This window comes from Pararge aegeria, chromosome 22, assembly GCF_905163445.1.
Source record: "Pararge aegeria chromosome 22, ilParAegt1.1, whole genome shotgun sequence".
NCBI classification, from domain to species: Eukaryota; Metazoa; Arthropoda; class Insecta; order Lepidoptera; family Nymphalidae; genus Pararge; species Pararge aegeria.
In genome coordinates, this window is record NC_053201.1 from 1,080,642 (window position 1) to 1,096,004 (window position 15,363).

At 39.9% G+C, this 15,363-nt stretch overlaps 1 protein-coding gene across 3 annotated transcripts in view; it reads right to left on the reverse strand.

Annotated features, from left to right (window-relative positions):
- The window catches only part of LOC120633916 (LIM domain only protein 7), a 236,275-nt gene that overhangs the window by 52,848 nt on the left and 168,064 nt on the right, over positions 1 to 15,363 (reverse strand). For all 3 annotated transcript variants that reach the window (XM_039904319.1, XM_039904317.1, XM_039904318.1), the window contains one exon: positions 12,075 to 12,214. In XM_039904319.1, coding sequence (XP_039760253.1) covers positions 12,075 to 12,214 — 140 coding nt within the window. The remainder of the gene's footprint in view (positions 1 to 12,074; positions 12,215 to 15,363) is intronic.

The window sequence follows — 15,363 nt, forward strand, 5'->3', positions numbered from 1 at the left end:
ATAACCAATCATATTATACCTGCTTAGTACAAAATGTCACCGCTACATTATACCGAGCTGTAATGACCTGTCGATTACAATATAATCAACATCAGCGGCTTAACATGTCCCACTGTTGGTCACAGGCCTCTTCCTCAAGTTTAATATGGTTCTATAGTCATATACGGTGATAGCCTAGTGTTACAGTATTCGTTTCGTCTACTATCAGCATGATCTCGAGAGTTTTGTTGTTAAACATAGTCTAGTAACAGCCCGCAGTCAGGCTATCGTGGTGTCCACTCTCGGAGTCTCCAGGCCTCGGAAATCACGCTAACGCACTTGATGGCAAGCGGAAAACCATCTCCTATAAACTGTGTCCATTAATTTGACGCGTAGGTGTAAAGCCTCATGTGACTGTGATTACCTACTCTTATTTTTATTATTAAACTAGCTGAACCGCGCAACTTCGTCTGCACCGAATCGGTTATTAGAGGTTTCAATATCTTAAAAAAGCTAGAAACATATTGCAACGCTACCAGGTCCAGTTTTATTTCCAAACTATGTTATTCGCGGCCGGGCGGCCCGCTGCATTTTGTGACTTAAAAGTCGGCATAACATCTTTAGAAAACATCGTTCTATTTCAGCCAATTTACAGAAATAGGTTGAAAATTTTCATCCCGTTTCCCGGAGGAAACTTATTGTTTATCGGGATAAAAAGTATCCTATATTTTGACCCGGAATACCAGCTACCAGTATACGTAATTTTATTTAAATCCGTTCAGTAGTTTTCACGTGATGCCCGGACAGACAGACAGACAGACAGACAGACAAAAATTAAAAAAAAAATCTGTTTTAGGCTCAGTATCGATTATAAATAATATAATATAATAATAATAATAATTTTATTTCAAGCATCAAATACAGCTCATATTTTGTTAGTAAATACTTAGCCTATGTTAGTAACTTACGTATAAGAGAGGGATATGCGAATCACCGCCGTTCTAGTCCATTTGAAATAGCACAGCAGTGATTCACATATCTGCAGTCCAACCTGCTGGCGATCATCTTTAGGATGCTGTTGGAGCTACCCCGCAACCTGTGCACCAGGGCGCCACATCTTTTGCGCATTGTGGCGAAGAAGCAGTCAACTTGTGCATCCGCAAACATCCCCGATGCACTACAAAAGCGGGGCAACTTCAACAGCACCCTAAAGGCATTATTATACTGTATACGGAGCGCGTTATACGATTTTTGAGAATACTTAGCCCACAGGCTGCACGTGTAGAACGTCATACAATATGATTTAAACAACGTGATTTTAATGGCGTTGGTACACCGCGCAAACCTGCGAGCCAGCATATTTGCTCTCACTGACAATGCTCTCCGTTCTCTTTCGATGTCAGCATCATCTTTGAGGCCAGGAGTCAAAATATGCCCGAGATACTTGAATTGATAAACTCTCTCCAATACTACCCCATTGATCAAAATAGGAGGTACTTTATTCGGTGTCTTACCCTCAGCCTCAAAGACCATCACCACACTCTTTTTTGTATTGTAGGTAAGTCCATGTCTTTCTACATAAGCCTCACAAATAGCCATCAGTACCCTGAGACCGCAGACCGATGCACTCAACAGCACCATATCGTCGGCGTAACTTATATTATTTAAACAAACCCCATCTATGTAGCAGCCAACCCTGGTGCTGCTGAGCTCACAAAGCAATTCATTCATGTAAAGGTTGAAGAGAGTCGGCGAGCATAAACCACCCTGCCTCACCCCGCACTCCAACCCATACGAATTCGAAAGAACGCCTGCCCATCGGACATTGTTGACTTGGTTTTGATACCAATATTTAAAAATATTGGTAAGTTCTGGAGGTATATTTGCTTCCTCCATCTTTTTCCATAATACATCGTACGAAACCAAGTCAAATGCCTTCGACAGGTCTAGAAAACAGGCGTAAATCGGAGTCTTCCGCCTCGCATAGTACGTAACAGCATGCTTTAGCCCCAACACAGCACTCTCTGTTGACAAACCAGGCCGAAATCCAAATTGGTTGTCATGTGGCATAATTATCCTGTTTAAGAGAGTGTTTAGCAAGCTGTCAAATACCTTTGAGATGACGGTAGCCAATGAGATGGGCCTATAGTTGTTTTTATCGGATAGGTCCCCCGTTTTATTTTTCGCTATAGGCACAACTATCGTACGCATCATCTCTTGAGGCATAAAACTGTGGCTTATACAAACGTTGTACAGCATCGTCAAAACCCGCGGTACATGTGGCCCAGCATATTGTAAATGCTCAATGCTGAGACCGTCATGGCCTGGGGATTTACCTCTGGTCATGCGTTTAATTATACTTGCTACTTCTTTACACTGAAATTGAATACCCACTACCCTGCCGGTCTCAACATTAGGCATCGAATGAGAGGGCCCCAATGGCGATTTTACGAAAAAGTGTTCCTTAAAAACATTAGCAATCTCGCCAGGCTCGCTCACGCCACTGACGCTCACGGGTATAGACGGCCTATAATTTAATTTATTGGTATGTTTCCAAAATCCTCTAAAATCATTTCTAGAATGATGTGAGGCCAGAATATCCATTTTAATCTGATCTTGGTGGTTTTGACACCATTTTAAACGTGCTTTGAAAACTCTTCTGGCCTCCGCCATCTCCAAATAAATCGGTCCAGTAGCTGGCTTACCGTAACATAACCAGAACAAAAATTTTTGCCTCGCCTGCCCGTGTGCTTCAGCTACGTGTTTATTCCAGCCTATCACTGTCTTTTTTATTCTACGCTTGCCGATGGGTTCTCTACTCGCCACCGAGGAATCTCGAAGGGCCTGGACGATATCACCGTACAACTTTGTAATAGCGACTCCATGCTTAGGATCACTACAGGTGCGGTCGCAGCACTCACGAAGCTCATGCGGAAAGTCTATAAGTCTAAGCCTTTCATGACATTCTCTCTGGTATGTATGGATCTGCTCTTGACCTCTCTCACCCCAAGTGATTACATTTAGAGAGGTGTTATTAAGAGGTTTCTTTGGTTGTAACACATTTAAATTACATTCTACCACCAGAGGGAAATGGTCAGACCACATAATATCATACAACACATAAACATTACTCACAGACGCTATAGCTGCCTTAGTAGCTACGCAATGATCAAGCCATCGCTTGGAGCCGTGGGCTTCGCTTATAAAAGTGTAGGTATCCGACATTAAACCTAACATTTCGACATCTACACAAGTCCACTCTTGCTCTATGCAAAACTGAGACAGTTCGATATAAAATCTCTCCGTGGGGTGTGCGTTGTAGTCCCCTAATATAAAAACACAACTCTCACTGTAAGTGTCAATAACCGCATTTACCGAACTCAGTACATCAGTAAATTCTGCTAGGTTAGCCACTGCATCCGTAGGCATGTATACACTCATAACTATACACGATTTCTCCGGTAACACTATTCTGATAGCACAAATACGCGAGTTATGACACTGCACAATAGACACATTTTGAAATGCACTACGTCTCCATAGAAGCGCGACTCCGCCGTACGGTCTTCCACGCAACATGCCTGCCGCGGTGTCCACCGCTGACACACCTGTCGAGCTGAAGTCGTCACTCAGCGTCTCGAGGAAAGACAACTCGTCTGGCAGCAGCCACGTTTCTTGCAGCGCTACTATATCAGCTGTCTTACAAAACTCGCGTATGCCATCTGAAGAGCGCTTCACACTCTTACAGTTGAATGTTACTATTCTACATGTTAGGGCCATTCCCAGTTTGCAAGTTTTTCGATAACACCTCCGTAGCAGGTGTGTCGTTAGAGCGTCTCAGTTTAAAGTGCACAAACCGTCTGAAAATAATTCCCAGCGGCCAGAGGTTCTCATCTAAGTAAAGCGATAGCTTGCTTTGTGATACAAAAAGTTTATAAGCATCGTGTTCACACTTTCGTTTAATTAAAATCTTCTCCAAGACGACATCTTCTTTTGTTTTGCTCTTTATATATTTGACAATATCCGACTCAGTCGTATTTTTGTCAACATTCGTTATAAACAGTGGTATTTTTCTATCCGCCGCCCTAAACTTTTCTTCCGAGTCTATCACAACATTTCCTCTTTTACCTAGCAGGCGGTTTTTAGACTTGGACACCTTTCTTTGTACCACCGTCCATCCGTCATTTGGATTTTGAACCCTAACGACACCTGCATAAGATTTATTTTTCTCTGTAACTGTCAGTCCATCGCTCGCATTGCTAAGCATTCGCGATGACTCACGCCTCTCCGCACCCGTCGCTGCGCATCCATCGGCGCTATGTCCACCACTCGTGACGCATCGCTCCGAACATTCGGCGTGACTACCTCCAACTTTATTTAAATCAATGCTTCTATATCTTATATCGCCTTCCGTAGGGGATAATACATTGGAGTTTGACTCGTTCAAACTAGCCGTAACGATAGTGTCATCTAATTGCGACAAACCTATCGGTCCACTATCCCGGTATGCTCCCCGTTTCATATTTATTTTTACAGCTGAGAACGGCGGAGACGTAGGCTTTTCGTTTAAATAGTCTCGTTTTAGATCTTCGAGTTGTTCCACCGTTGCGTATGAAGACTTTATGTTTTTGATCTCAGATTGAACAATCATCAGATCCTTGAGCAATTTGGAGACATCCAGGTGATCAAATGTTACTGGAGGTAATTTCTCCAAATCGCGGGCAACGAAAATCGGTAACAAATCCGGATCGTTCACTTTAAATACACTTATGATATCTAGAAGTATTCGGTTCTCCTTGCCTTTTCCTTTCCGAACCTTTGTGCGCAGATCCTTTGGCAACGAATCCAGCAGTAGGTTTTTTGCTTTCTCAATTTGTTCAAACGAGAAAGCAGACTCACATATTTTCACCAAACTCGGCTCATCCGCGATCGAAATTTTATTTTGTATGTAAGCTAGGAGCTCGTCGATTACGATATTGCAGTTACTACACTTTACCGTTAACGTCATTTTTCAAAAAATACCGCTCAAACGCTTCTGCCGAGAAACGTCTGACGCGCATCGATGTGCGCGCGCAACTCCGATAAAGCATCCCCCAATCAAAATTTTCAAAATATGTTAAATGTACAGAAATCTTTCAGTTACAGTTTTATTATAAGTATAGACAATCACAATGAATGAATGGAAATGGTTTAATACACACAATTAGAGGACTCCAGTGTCCCAGCATCCGTAATACAAAACGATGCGACCCAGTTGCGGTCAGATGGGCATGAGGCGGCTTGCGGTCGTGCCATGAGAAGGGTTCACCGGTTAACGTCCCACTAAAGGGCAAAGCCCTGCCGCTTTCAGTATTATTTTTCTATTTAACAAGTAGTTAAGTAATTAAAATATCACTTGCTTCATCGGTGAACGAAAACATCATGAGGAAACCTGCATGCCTGGGAGTTCTCCATAATGTTCTCAAAGGTGTGTGAAGTCCAACAATCCGTACTGGGCCAGCGTGGTGGACCTTAAACCCTTCTCATTGTGGGAGGAGACTCGTTCCTTGTAGTGGGACGGTAATGGGTTGATAGGATGATGATGATGACGAGTTATAGCTGGTGATGACTGCAAGCCAAGCTTTTAGTAACTGATGATGCAGTTTATGATGATAACCTGTTAGAGGGTAATGCAGTTATATTTAAGCCATACCTGTAATCTACGCGACATCGTACCGGAACGCTAATTTTTTTTTTTAAGTATATAGACAAGTGCTTGACTGCAATCACACCTGATGGTTAGTGATGATGCGCGCTTGCCTAGAAGATGCCTATTCACTCTTGATTTGAATGTACCCAGATTATAGGTATCGGGGAAGACGGAAGATGGGGGGGCATACCAGGCATTAAATAGTTTTGCGGTTCGTCTTTAATCCTTAATTTGTATTAGCATTTTAAATTTAAGACGACTGATGAAAAGTTTTATGAATAGTATACATAAATACTCATTATATACAGATATACTCAAACTCATTATACTCAGGCACTGAAAAACATTCATGTTCATCACAAACACATTTTACAGTTGTGGAAATCGAATCCAAATCCTTGGGACTCGGAAAGCAGGGTCGCTGCAACAACCCACAACTGGAAAATGAATGTGTGATGAAAATGAATGTTTTTATCTGTATATTATGAGTATTTATGTATATTATTCATAAAAATATTCATCAGTCATCTTAGTACCCATAACACAAGCTACACTAGACTTAGGGGTTGATGGCGTCGTGTGTATCGTCGTAGTATATTTATTTCATTTATCTTTTATTTAATTACATATCTGCCACATATCAAGTTATAGTTTTTTGTGATAGAGCTCGTCCAGGGAAGTACTACTGCCATGCTCATTTCTACTGCTATTTGACCAGTCGAGTGTAATTACCTTATTACTATTTATATGCAATTCGAGTGTCGCGTACGAGACACTAATAACTGGTTAGGTGTTTGGTGTTACGTGATAAAAATGCAATTAATCGTTATCTAAGAGTTGGCGGCGATTGATGACCACTCATTGCGTAATACGCTCATTGTTATGCAGTCTAAGGCTGAACGCGCATCTTGTACCGTATCGCGGCAAATTTGTTTATACTAATTATTACAAACAAAACAAATAAAAATTTTACACAGCCATATAAAACTTTTATTTAAAATTAAAATGATTTACAATATGCTTTATGCGATGCCAGTTTGCCCCCCAGAGGTTTTAACAAAACTTAGGTGACCACTAAGAAAGCTCTTCTTAAATTTTAGTTGTGAAGTATTAACGAAGATTAAGATGTAGTAGGTGCAAAAACGCTATTGACTACATCCGCATTATTATTATATTATTTAAAAATCATATCTCAATTTAAAATTTAAAGAAAACCTCTACTTTGAATATTATGTAAGTACATTATTCTACTGTCAAGCTCTTTAATTTTATTCTCATATTAGGGAAGTTGTGTAAAATTCGCCATTTTATGGTAGCGGCCATCATGGATTTGAAAGTTATAAAAGTGTATAGTATTTTACTAGTCAAAACTGGTATGGTGGTAGGGAGTGGTAAATAAAATGTAAGACGCCCGATACGTGGTGGCAGCCACTTTGGACCGATTTTCTTCAAACAAGGCTAACTAATTCACTTTGAAAGAAAAAAAACCAAAGCAATATCGGTTCATCCGTACGGGGGCTGCGATGCCACTGACAGACACACACAGGGATAAAAACAGGATAAAAAGAAGGACGATAGGAATGTGCCTACATAAATTTTACTTACAAGTTAGACCTTGACTGTTATTTTACGGATACAGTCCAAGATGGTAGCGGGCTAACCTCACAGGTTAGGTCACTTCAAGGGCAGTTACATTGTTTTTACCTCTACGCGCTATCGTACCGGAACGCTAAATTGCTTGCCGGCACGTCTTAGGGTAAGCTAACTAACCACGGCTGAAGCTTCCACCGACTGACAACCAAGTAAAAAAAATGTTTTGTGCGTGTTTTGTGCGTATTTTGCATTTGCTTCCGAAGTCAGTTTTTGCGGAGGAAATCCGGTTAGATGTGCGATCAATTTAAGAACACTACCCGGCAGTAGACATCTACAGTGTATCAGATCTCATTATAATTTCACTTTATAAAAACTAGTCGGGATCTTGGTAATCGATCACTCGCTTTTTATCAAAGGCGAGTTTGCTTTTGAATGTGATCTACAATCACCTACATAGCCGAGGTGTCGTTGGCTTCCTCTTTGGCCGCAAATTCTACGTTCTGTGCGTGCATGCTAGAGTACTGAAATTTGGGTATCAGTTTTTATAGATATATACAAAAATTGATAATTTAGTTTCTACGATACTTCAGGGATTTCCTACTTTGTTCTCTAGGATTTTGTATGCCGGGTACCGATTACTAAGCCTTCGCTGGCTGTTGGATCAAGGGTCGGATACAGAAGGCAGTAGTCCTTGAAACGGCGCGTATTGTCAGGAGGTTTCTCACTCTGGAGCCCTGACCCTGACCCACCGGTTGCTTGGGCATTCAAAAGCCCCGCAAGCGGAGGGTGGAAGCTTTTTTTTTTATAAATTTTTAATAGTGTTTTTTAATTTATTCTTATGCATTGTTAATAATTAAAAAGAAAAATAATAAATGATAGAAATATATATGTATATACATATATTGATATATATATTTATTTTTAAGTTGTTAACTGCTCTGCTCTTGTGTACAACCTAACCCCAAGTCTGTGTTTTTTTCCCCTTTCCTTTGTTGGGTTGCCTGGCAGAGATCGCTTTTTAGCGATAAGGCCGCCCATTGTAACTGTGTTTTATTGTGTTGTTTTTGTTAATAATTTAATTTCTGTTAGGTGTACAATAAAGTGTATTTTCATTTCATTTCATTTCAAACTAAATACATGTAAATGACCTACTAGGTACTTTATTATGAAGCGACTCCTATTTCCTAAACTCCATGGTTTTAGTTTGTTGTCTTTTCATACGTCGTCGGTACCTACTCTCCCGAATGCGGTGGAGAATAAACATCCTCAGTTTACAAAACACGGCTGTTAGCAAGCCGCGATGAGAATGTGGCAAACAAACATGGCGGCGCTTTGTGAATTACATGCCTCTGATTAGCCTCACTGTTGATTAGGTTGCCGCCTAATTTGACGAGGTTCCAAGCGACCGAAGGATAAATAAATAAATTAATATACTACGACAATACACACATCGACACCTAGCCGCAAAGTAAGCGTAGCTTGTGTTATGGGTACTAAAATGACTTATCAATATTTTTATGAATAATATACATAAATAGGCACTAAGAATATACATATAAACAACCAGACACTGAAAAACATTGATGCTCATCACACAAACATTTTCCAGTCGTGGGAATCGAACCCACGGCCTTCGACTCAGAAAGCAAACTACGTCAATCGGCCGTTAAAAGTATGGTCGGGTCCTGAAGATTTTATCCATAACTACTAATATAACATGGTGCTATGTGGTGATGGCAGATTAGAATACAGTTGTCACCACCCTCCTATTCGCAAGGGACGCAACGTTAAGTCGTTTGGCGGCACGTCTTTGCCGGAGATATCAACTAACAAACTTTGGTTTTAATTAATAATTATAAACAATCTCAAAAAACATCAATAAAAAAAACACCAAAAAATACATAAACTTTCCACTAATACGGTCGCCATAGACAACTAGGTTGCGCGACACGACAGCTGGATGCACATGCGCCGCGCCACGCGTAACCCGATCAGTCGCGCGGCGGCCACCGAGTGCGACGGACGTAACCGACACCGGAGCAAGTCGCTCGTGACGGAAAGTTGATTTCCTCGGGGGAATTTAAACAGATAATCTTACTTGAACCTGGTGGATTTCACTTAAGAAAGTTATATTGCTAAGCCCTACTTAAAGGATTGGATGTTAAAAAATACCCAATACCAGCCCGGGCTTAGAAGTTTTTTATTTATATTATATTTTACTAATCCCGTGCCGTTTTCCCGAGACACAAATGAGCCTATGTTACCATACTCTCCGTCCATGCAACTTACTTTATACCAAAAATCAAGTTGATTTGTTGCTTAGTTAGTGCGTGAAGGAAGGACTTGCAAACAACACACACGTTCCCAATAGTAATATTAGATATATACTCGTATATAAGCCCGCAGATCCGCTTATGAACAGCGTATTTAATGTGAAGCGGTGATAGCCTAGTGGATAAGGCATCGGCTTTCCTTTCGTGGAGACCAAGTTCGAGCCCCGGCACGCACCACTGACGTTTCGGAGTTACGTGCGTTTTAAGCAATTTAAATATTACTTGCTTTAAACGGTGAAGGAAAACATCGTGAGGAATCCTTCATGAGTTCTCCATAATGTTCTCAACGGCGTGTGAAGTCTACTTGTCACTTGTGTCACTTGGCTAACGGCCTGAACCCTTGAGAGGAGACCAGTGCCATGTAGTGGGCCGGTAATAGGTTGATGATGATGATGATATAAGCCCGCCGATCCGCTTATGAGCAGCGTAATTATTGCTTTAAAACCTTCTCATTAGTGAGAGAGGAAACCTGTAACGCACGTTAATAGCTCATGGAATATAAAGTTTAATTTAATGTTAACACACTAACGTTATTAACTCCATAACAAACTAGTCAGGGCAATTACAATCATCTTATTGATCACATTACAACTGATAATAGTGAATTTTTTTTTTCACAAATTCCCATTATAGATTTTCTATGTACCATTGCGAAAGACGTAACAAAAGCGCATGCTACAATGGCGTATGAATTGGATTACGATGCGTTACGAACAGTGTTTGTCGAGTGAACAAAAAACGTATCAAATTACTGCGAATTACTAGGCGTGCTCGATTGCTAATAGGGTGATCACACTCCGGATTTCGTGTGAGCCTTGGGGCATCGCCTTCATTGCTGGGAAGCTTTTTATCCCTGTGTCACTGTTTAAAATTACAAGATGGCTGCCATCATCTTTTTAAGCTATCTCTATATCGATTTTAATGTTTCAGTTTCCATAGTTTACATTCGTCAAACATAGATGGCGCTGTGTCATTTTACATCACGCTATGATTTACAGTTTTTAAGTAAATTTACTAATAAAGTAAGTAGTTAAGTTTATTTTTATTCTCAGTTCAAAATTTGCTAAGTTGATGGTGGTTGATGGAGGATTGTTTGTTCAAAAGTTGATGGTCTCGTATGATAGTTACTAGATTATTGAAAAAGTTAGTTTACAAATGGCTTATTTTGAGAAAGTGTCTTATCTCTGTCGATTGTAAAGGAATCCGTATACTCAACTAAGTCTTATTACCCATTCCGCTAGGAATATTAAAGAGGCAATTAAATGAATTTGTCAAAAGATCTTTTAAAATAATATTGTATTTTATATTTTTATTTTTATTTCGGCATCGACGGAGGGAGAGCCTTATTTGTTAAAGCGCTCAGGCCGCGATTGCCTACGATAGACGTAGTTTCAAATCCTGCCGATTCCAAAAATTTTTATATAAATTTATAAAATTAGAAGTTTTGTTATAAAAAAGATTATGGTGCGATTTATTGAAATATTGCAAGTCGCTAGTGTAATCTCGGGCGAATCTTATGCTAGGTAATCATAGGGCTTGCATAAATGATTGATTTACTGTAGGCAAATTATTTATTGCGAGTCAATTCTCTAGTAATGTTCCTAGGTAATTAAGGACGCTCCGTATTGGTTAGGTAATTGTATTGATGCAAGAACAATTTATTGGTGAAATTGATCTGCTTATAATGATGCTATTACAATGTGAATCATTCTGTTAATTGCGCAACGCGATATTCACACTATAACAATCGATATTGGATGAAAGTTAACTAAGCAACTTAACTTGAATACTTTCGCAGTAAAGCAGGATTTATTGCCTCAATGGAGAGCATTACAAAGATAATTAGGTTATTTCGTTAATGACTATTTAGCTAACTGTATAACAAATTTTAAGCAAATATTGTAGAATGTGTCTATAAAATAAAAAGTCATAAAAACCCCTCAAGGACAATTAAATAATCTCTCTTTGGTTAAATATCAAGAATCAGAATCAAAAACAGACGAAGTAAAGCATGTTCCTTTTAATCGTGTACCAACCTTTGTCTGTGTCGTGTTGGAGGTGTTTACGATAATTCTATTTGTCAACCTAAAATCTTTTGCTTGACTTTACAGTTTATGTAAGTTGTCTCTATGGATGTAATCGGTGTATTATATTTATAAAGCTTTTATCTAAGTTTATTTTTGTTAAATTTCCTAAGGTGCGATTTGCTATGGTAAGGTCTTCCTCCAACTCAAGGCCAACCGTTCATCCTGAGAAGTTGTATATATGGTCAATGTTTGTGGCGCCATCTAGTTTGGTAATGAGGAGACCGCCAGAAGCTGCAATTTTAAAATTCGATTTCCAAAGATGGCGACCGATTATTTTTTATGAATACTAAAAGCGAACTGAGATTATGTAGAATTGAGATACCTGGGTTTTTAAAATAATATAACAGTTAGATAATCTTCTCAGAGTTTTGAAGAACTGATTGTGGTACTCACCGTTCTTCTAGCATTTCGTTGAAGGTCTTCGCCTTCGCACGGGGCTGTTGCACCTCGTTCTCGAACCTTCGGACCTCCACGCAGCGCTCGATTATGTGCTCCACACGCTTCCGTCGCGAGGACTTCCAGTTGTCCAAATTCTAGAACAGAAGAAAGAGAACATCTGTTAGACCACAATCATAATAAACAATGTGAAAGCTCTAGATACCTAACCTATTACTAAGCGATATCGTACCGGAACGCTTAATCGCGACACGTCTTTGTCAGTAAGATGGTAACTTAAGTTACAGTAATTTTGTAAAATGGGTAACTAATTAAACTTATGATAAGTAAACTTGATATGTGCTAGATATTTAAGTATAAAAAATATCATTTTAACAGATGTGCTAATAATTCTTATTTTACAAATGCGTAGTTTCAAAGAAACAATTAAAAATCTCATTTGATTCCCAGCCAATGTTCATAACATTGTGCCGGTGGGTATTTTGTTATAATTAGAGTGCATCTTCGATACACTTCAGTCTGGTGTGAAACATACGCCGTAAAGATACCTCCCGGTGTCTTAGTCGTTGTCACTAAGAAATTATAAGTTTCCTGATTTCTCATCCGGTGAGTGCAGCCGGGAGCTCCCACTTAAAAGTCCACATCGCTCACCGTTGCGCCAGGGAGCTTTATCTACAAACAACCTTCTATAAGCAAATAGGTAAAACTCGTGCATCTATATATGATAGTTCAATTACTGGTCTGTTAGGTATTGAACTTTGGTTTAAAAGTTTCAGTACCAGCTTAGAGATAGGATATTATTTGTGTTGTCGAAGAGCACGTTAAATCCGAGCTTTTAACGTTATGCTTTATAACTATCTCTCCTATTAGAGGCGGGCCATGTAATGGGATGATGATGACGATGATGATGAATCGTTTACAAAAGAAGAGATTTTTAGTGGCTTAGCAATCGACTGCTTAACAATTGCTTAAGGAAATTGAATCATTATCATATCAACCCATTACCGGCCCACTACAGGGCACGGGTCTCGTCTCACATTGAGAAGAGGTTAAGACCGTAGTCCACCACGCTGGCCTGGTGCGGATTAGTGGACTTCTCACACCTTTGAAAACACTATGGAGAACTGCCAGGTATGAATGATTACACTTTTATTGTACACCAAAGAAAAGCGTAGTTACAGAGATATACACATAGAGCAAAAAACGTATAATAGAAGAAGAAGTATGCAGGTTTCGTCACCTACTGACTACTGTTTACAGTAGTGATTGTTAAACAGTCGATTGCCTACACTTCCCCCATTGCAGTGCGTCGCAAATAAAATTAAAGCCAATCGCTAAATGCAAAAACAATTTGTACACTATAATAAACGAGTGACTACAAAATAACGACGCAGCGACAAAAAGTAGTGAAATTATGAAGAAAACTACATACTAACATGCGACGCTCGAGTCCCAATATTAACTGCAGTTAAAACATTCCTGCAATAAGGAAATTGAACCATTCTGCGGTATGGTTAGATAATAGCGCAGTTTAGCGTCTGCCGGTACTTGAGCCTTTTACGGAAATTAGCAGTTTGCTACAATAACTATAATAGCTGTTAAGGGCGAATTATTTTTGTGTTTTTTTTTTCGTTCCATCACGAGTACCCATTGCTTCAATCATAGATCTTACAAACCCTCTAAAATGGCTTCCTCTAAAATGCATAATTTAAAAGCGACCATAGAACTCTCCTCCTCATTCTGCGGATGTCATACGCGGCGACTAAGAGAATAAAACGGAATACGGGCAGCAGCGTCCTCTATGCTACTTCTATTTACTGCGATCAGCGACCCGACTGCCCAGCTTGGTGATGATTGGCAAACCCTCTCGTTGGGAGGTCTTTAATCTATCTTAACTGTTATAGGCTTTTGATAGTTATAAACAGAGTATTTAAGGAGATTGTGAAATGTTGTTAATGGATTGTTAATAACATATGCAGCGAGTTATTTAGTGCAGCGACTTTGACAAGAAGTTTTACATCCGTCGAGGACGTTTATTTTTCCGGAAAGAGAGGTTCCTATATCCGGGATACATGATGGGTTTGACTGCAAAGCCAATGTTCCTTTAATTTCATTTCCAAGATCTTATCCTATTTAATGAAACCTAGTTTTATCGACTGTGTTTCGGAGCTAGATCTGACAGCACTAAGTCAGGTGGCAACATGCACTGTTTGAAGAATTTGGTTTCAGGCAATGAAGAATTCTAAAAGAAAAAAATTCAAGAACGCTGCTCGTCCGGCGTATCATTGGCGGTTACCTCTTTTTCGGAATCATCTATCCTAGATATCTACACTCCTACTAATCTTCACTTTCGATTGTAGTGTTCTCACGATTACTAGGTGGAGCGGAACACGGGCAGTAGACATATCAACCCAGTACCGGCCCACTTCAGGGCACGGGTCTCGTCTCACAATGAGCAGGGGTTAAGACCGTAGTCCACCACGCTGGCGTTCACACCTTTGAGAACACTATGGGGAACTGCCAGGTATGAATGAATACACTTTTATTGTACACCAAAGAAAAACGTAGTTACAGAGATATAAACATAGAGCAAAAAACGTATAATAGAAGAAGAAGTATGCAGGTTTCGTCACGATGTTTTCCTTCACGTTGCAGCAAGTGATATTTTAATTGTTTGAAACGCACCTAACTTAGAAAAGTTATAGGTTCGTGCGTGGAATTAAACCTGCACCCCGAAAGTGAATTCGAGGTCCTACCCACGGGCCACTAGGCTATCACCGCTTCAAATTCGTTTGACACATCTTTATTCATCGGTCCAGCTGTTGAGAAACTCTGCTGAGGACACTCGAGCATTGCATTAGGTAGGTATAGGTCTCCTATGCCTCAGCCATCACGACTGAATTATGCAGCGAAACATAGCAAGAACGTACATTTCGAGAATTCCAGATTGCCCAACCAATGTATTTCACCACAGTGGCATTTTAACGACTTAGCAGGCCAATCTAGATAATAGACGTGTATAATGGACAAAAAGGCTGCGAAATATTATCTACTACGGTTCGATGAATTTCATTGAGACCCAAGTGACTTTTTATTGCAGGTCGATGACCCGGCGGAAAGGAAATCAGCGGAGAGGTGTTTGTTAAAATATTGTTGTTTATTCGAAAACAGTTTTTTTTTATTCCACTACAAATTAGCCCTATACTGCAATCTCACCTGGTGGGAAGTGATGATGCAGTCTAAGATAGTAGCGTGCTAACCTGTTAGGGAGTGTGGTAGTCATACC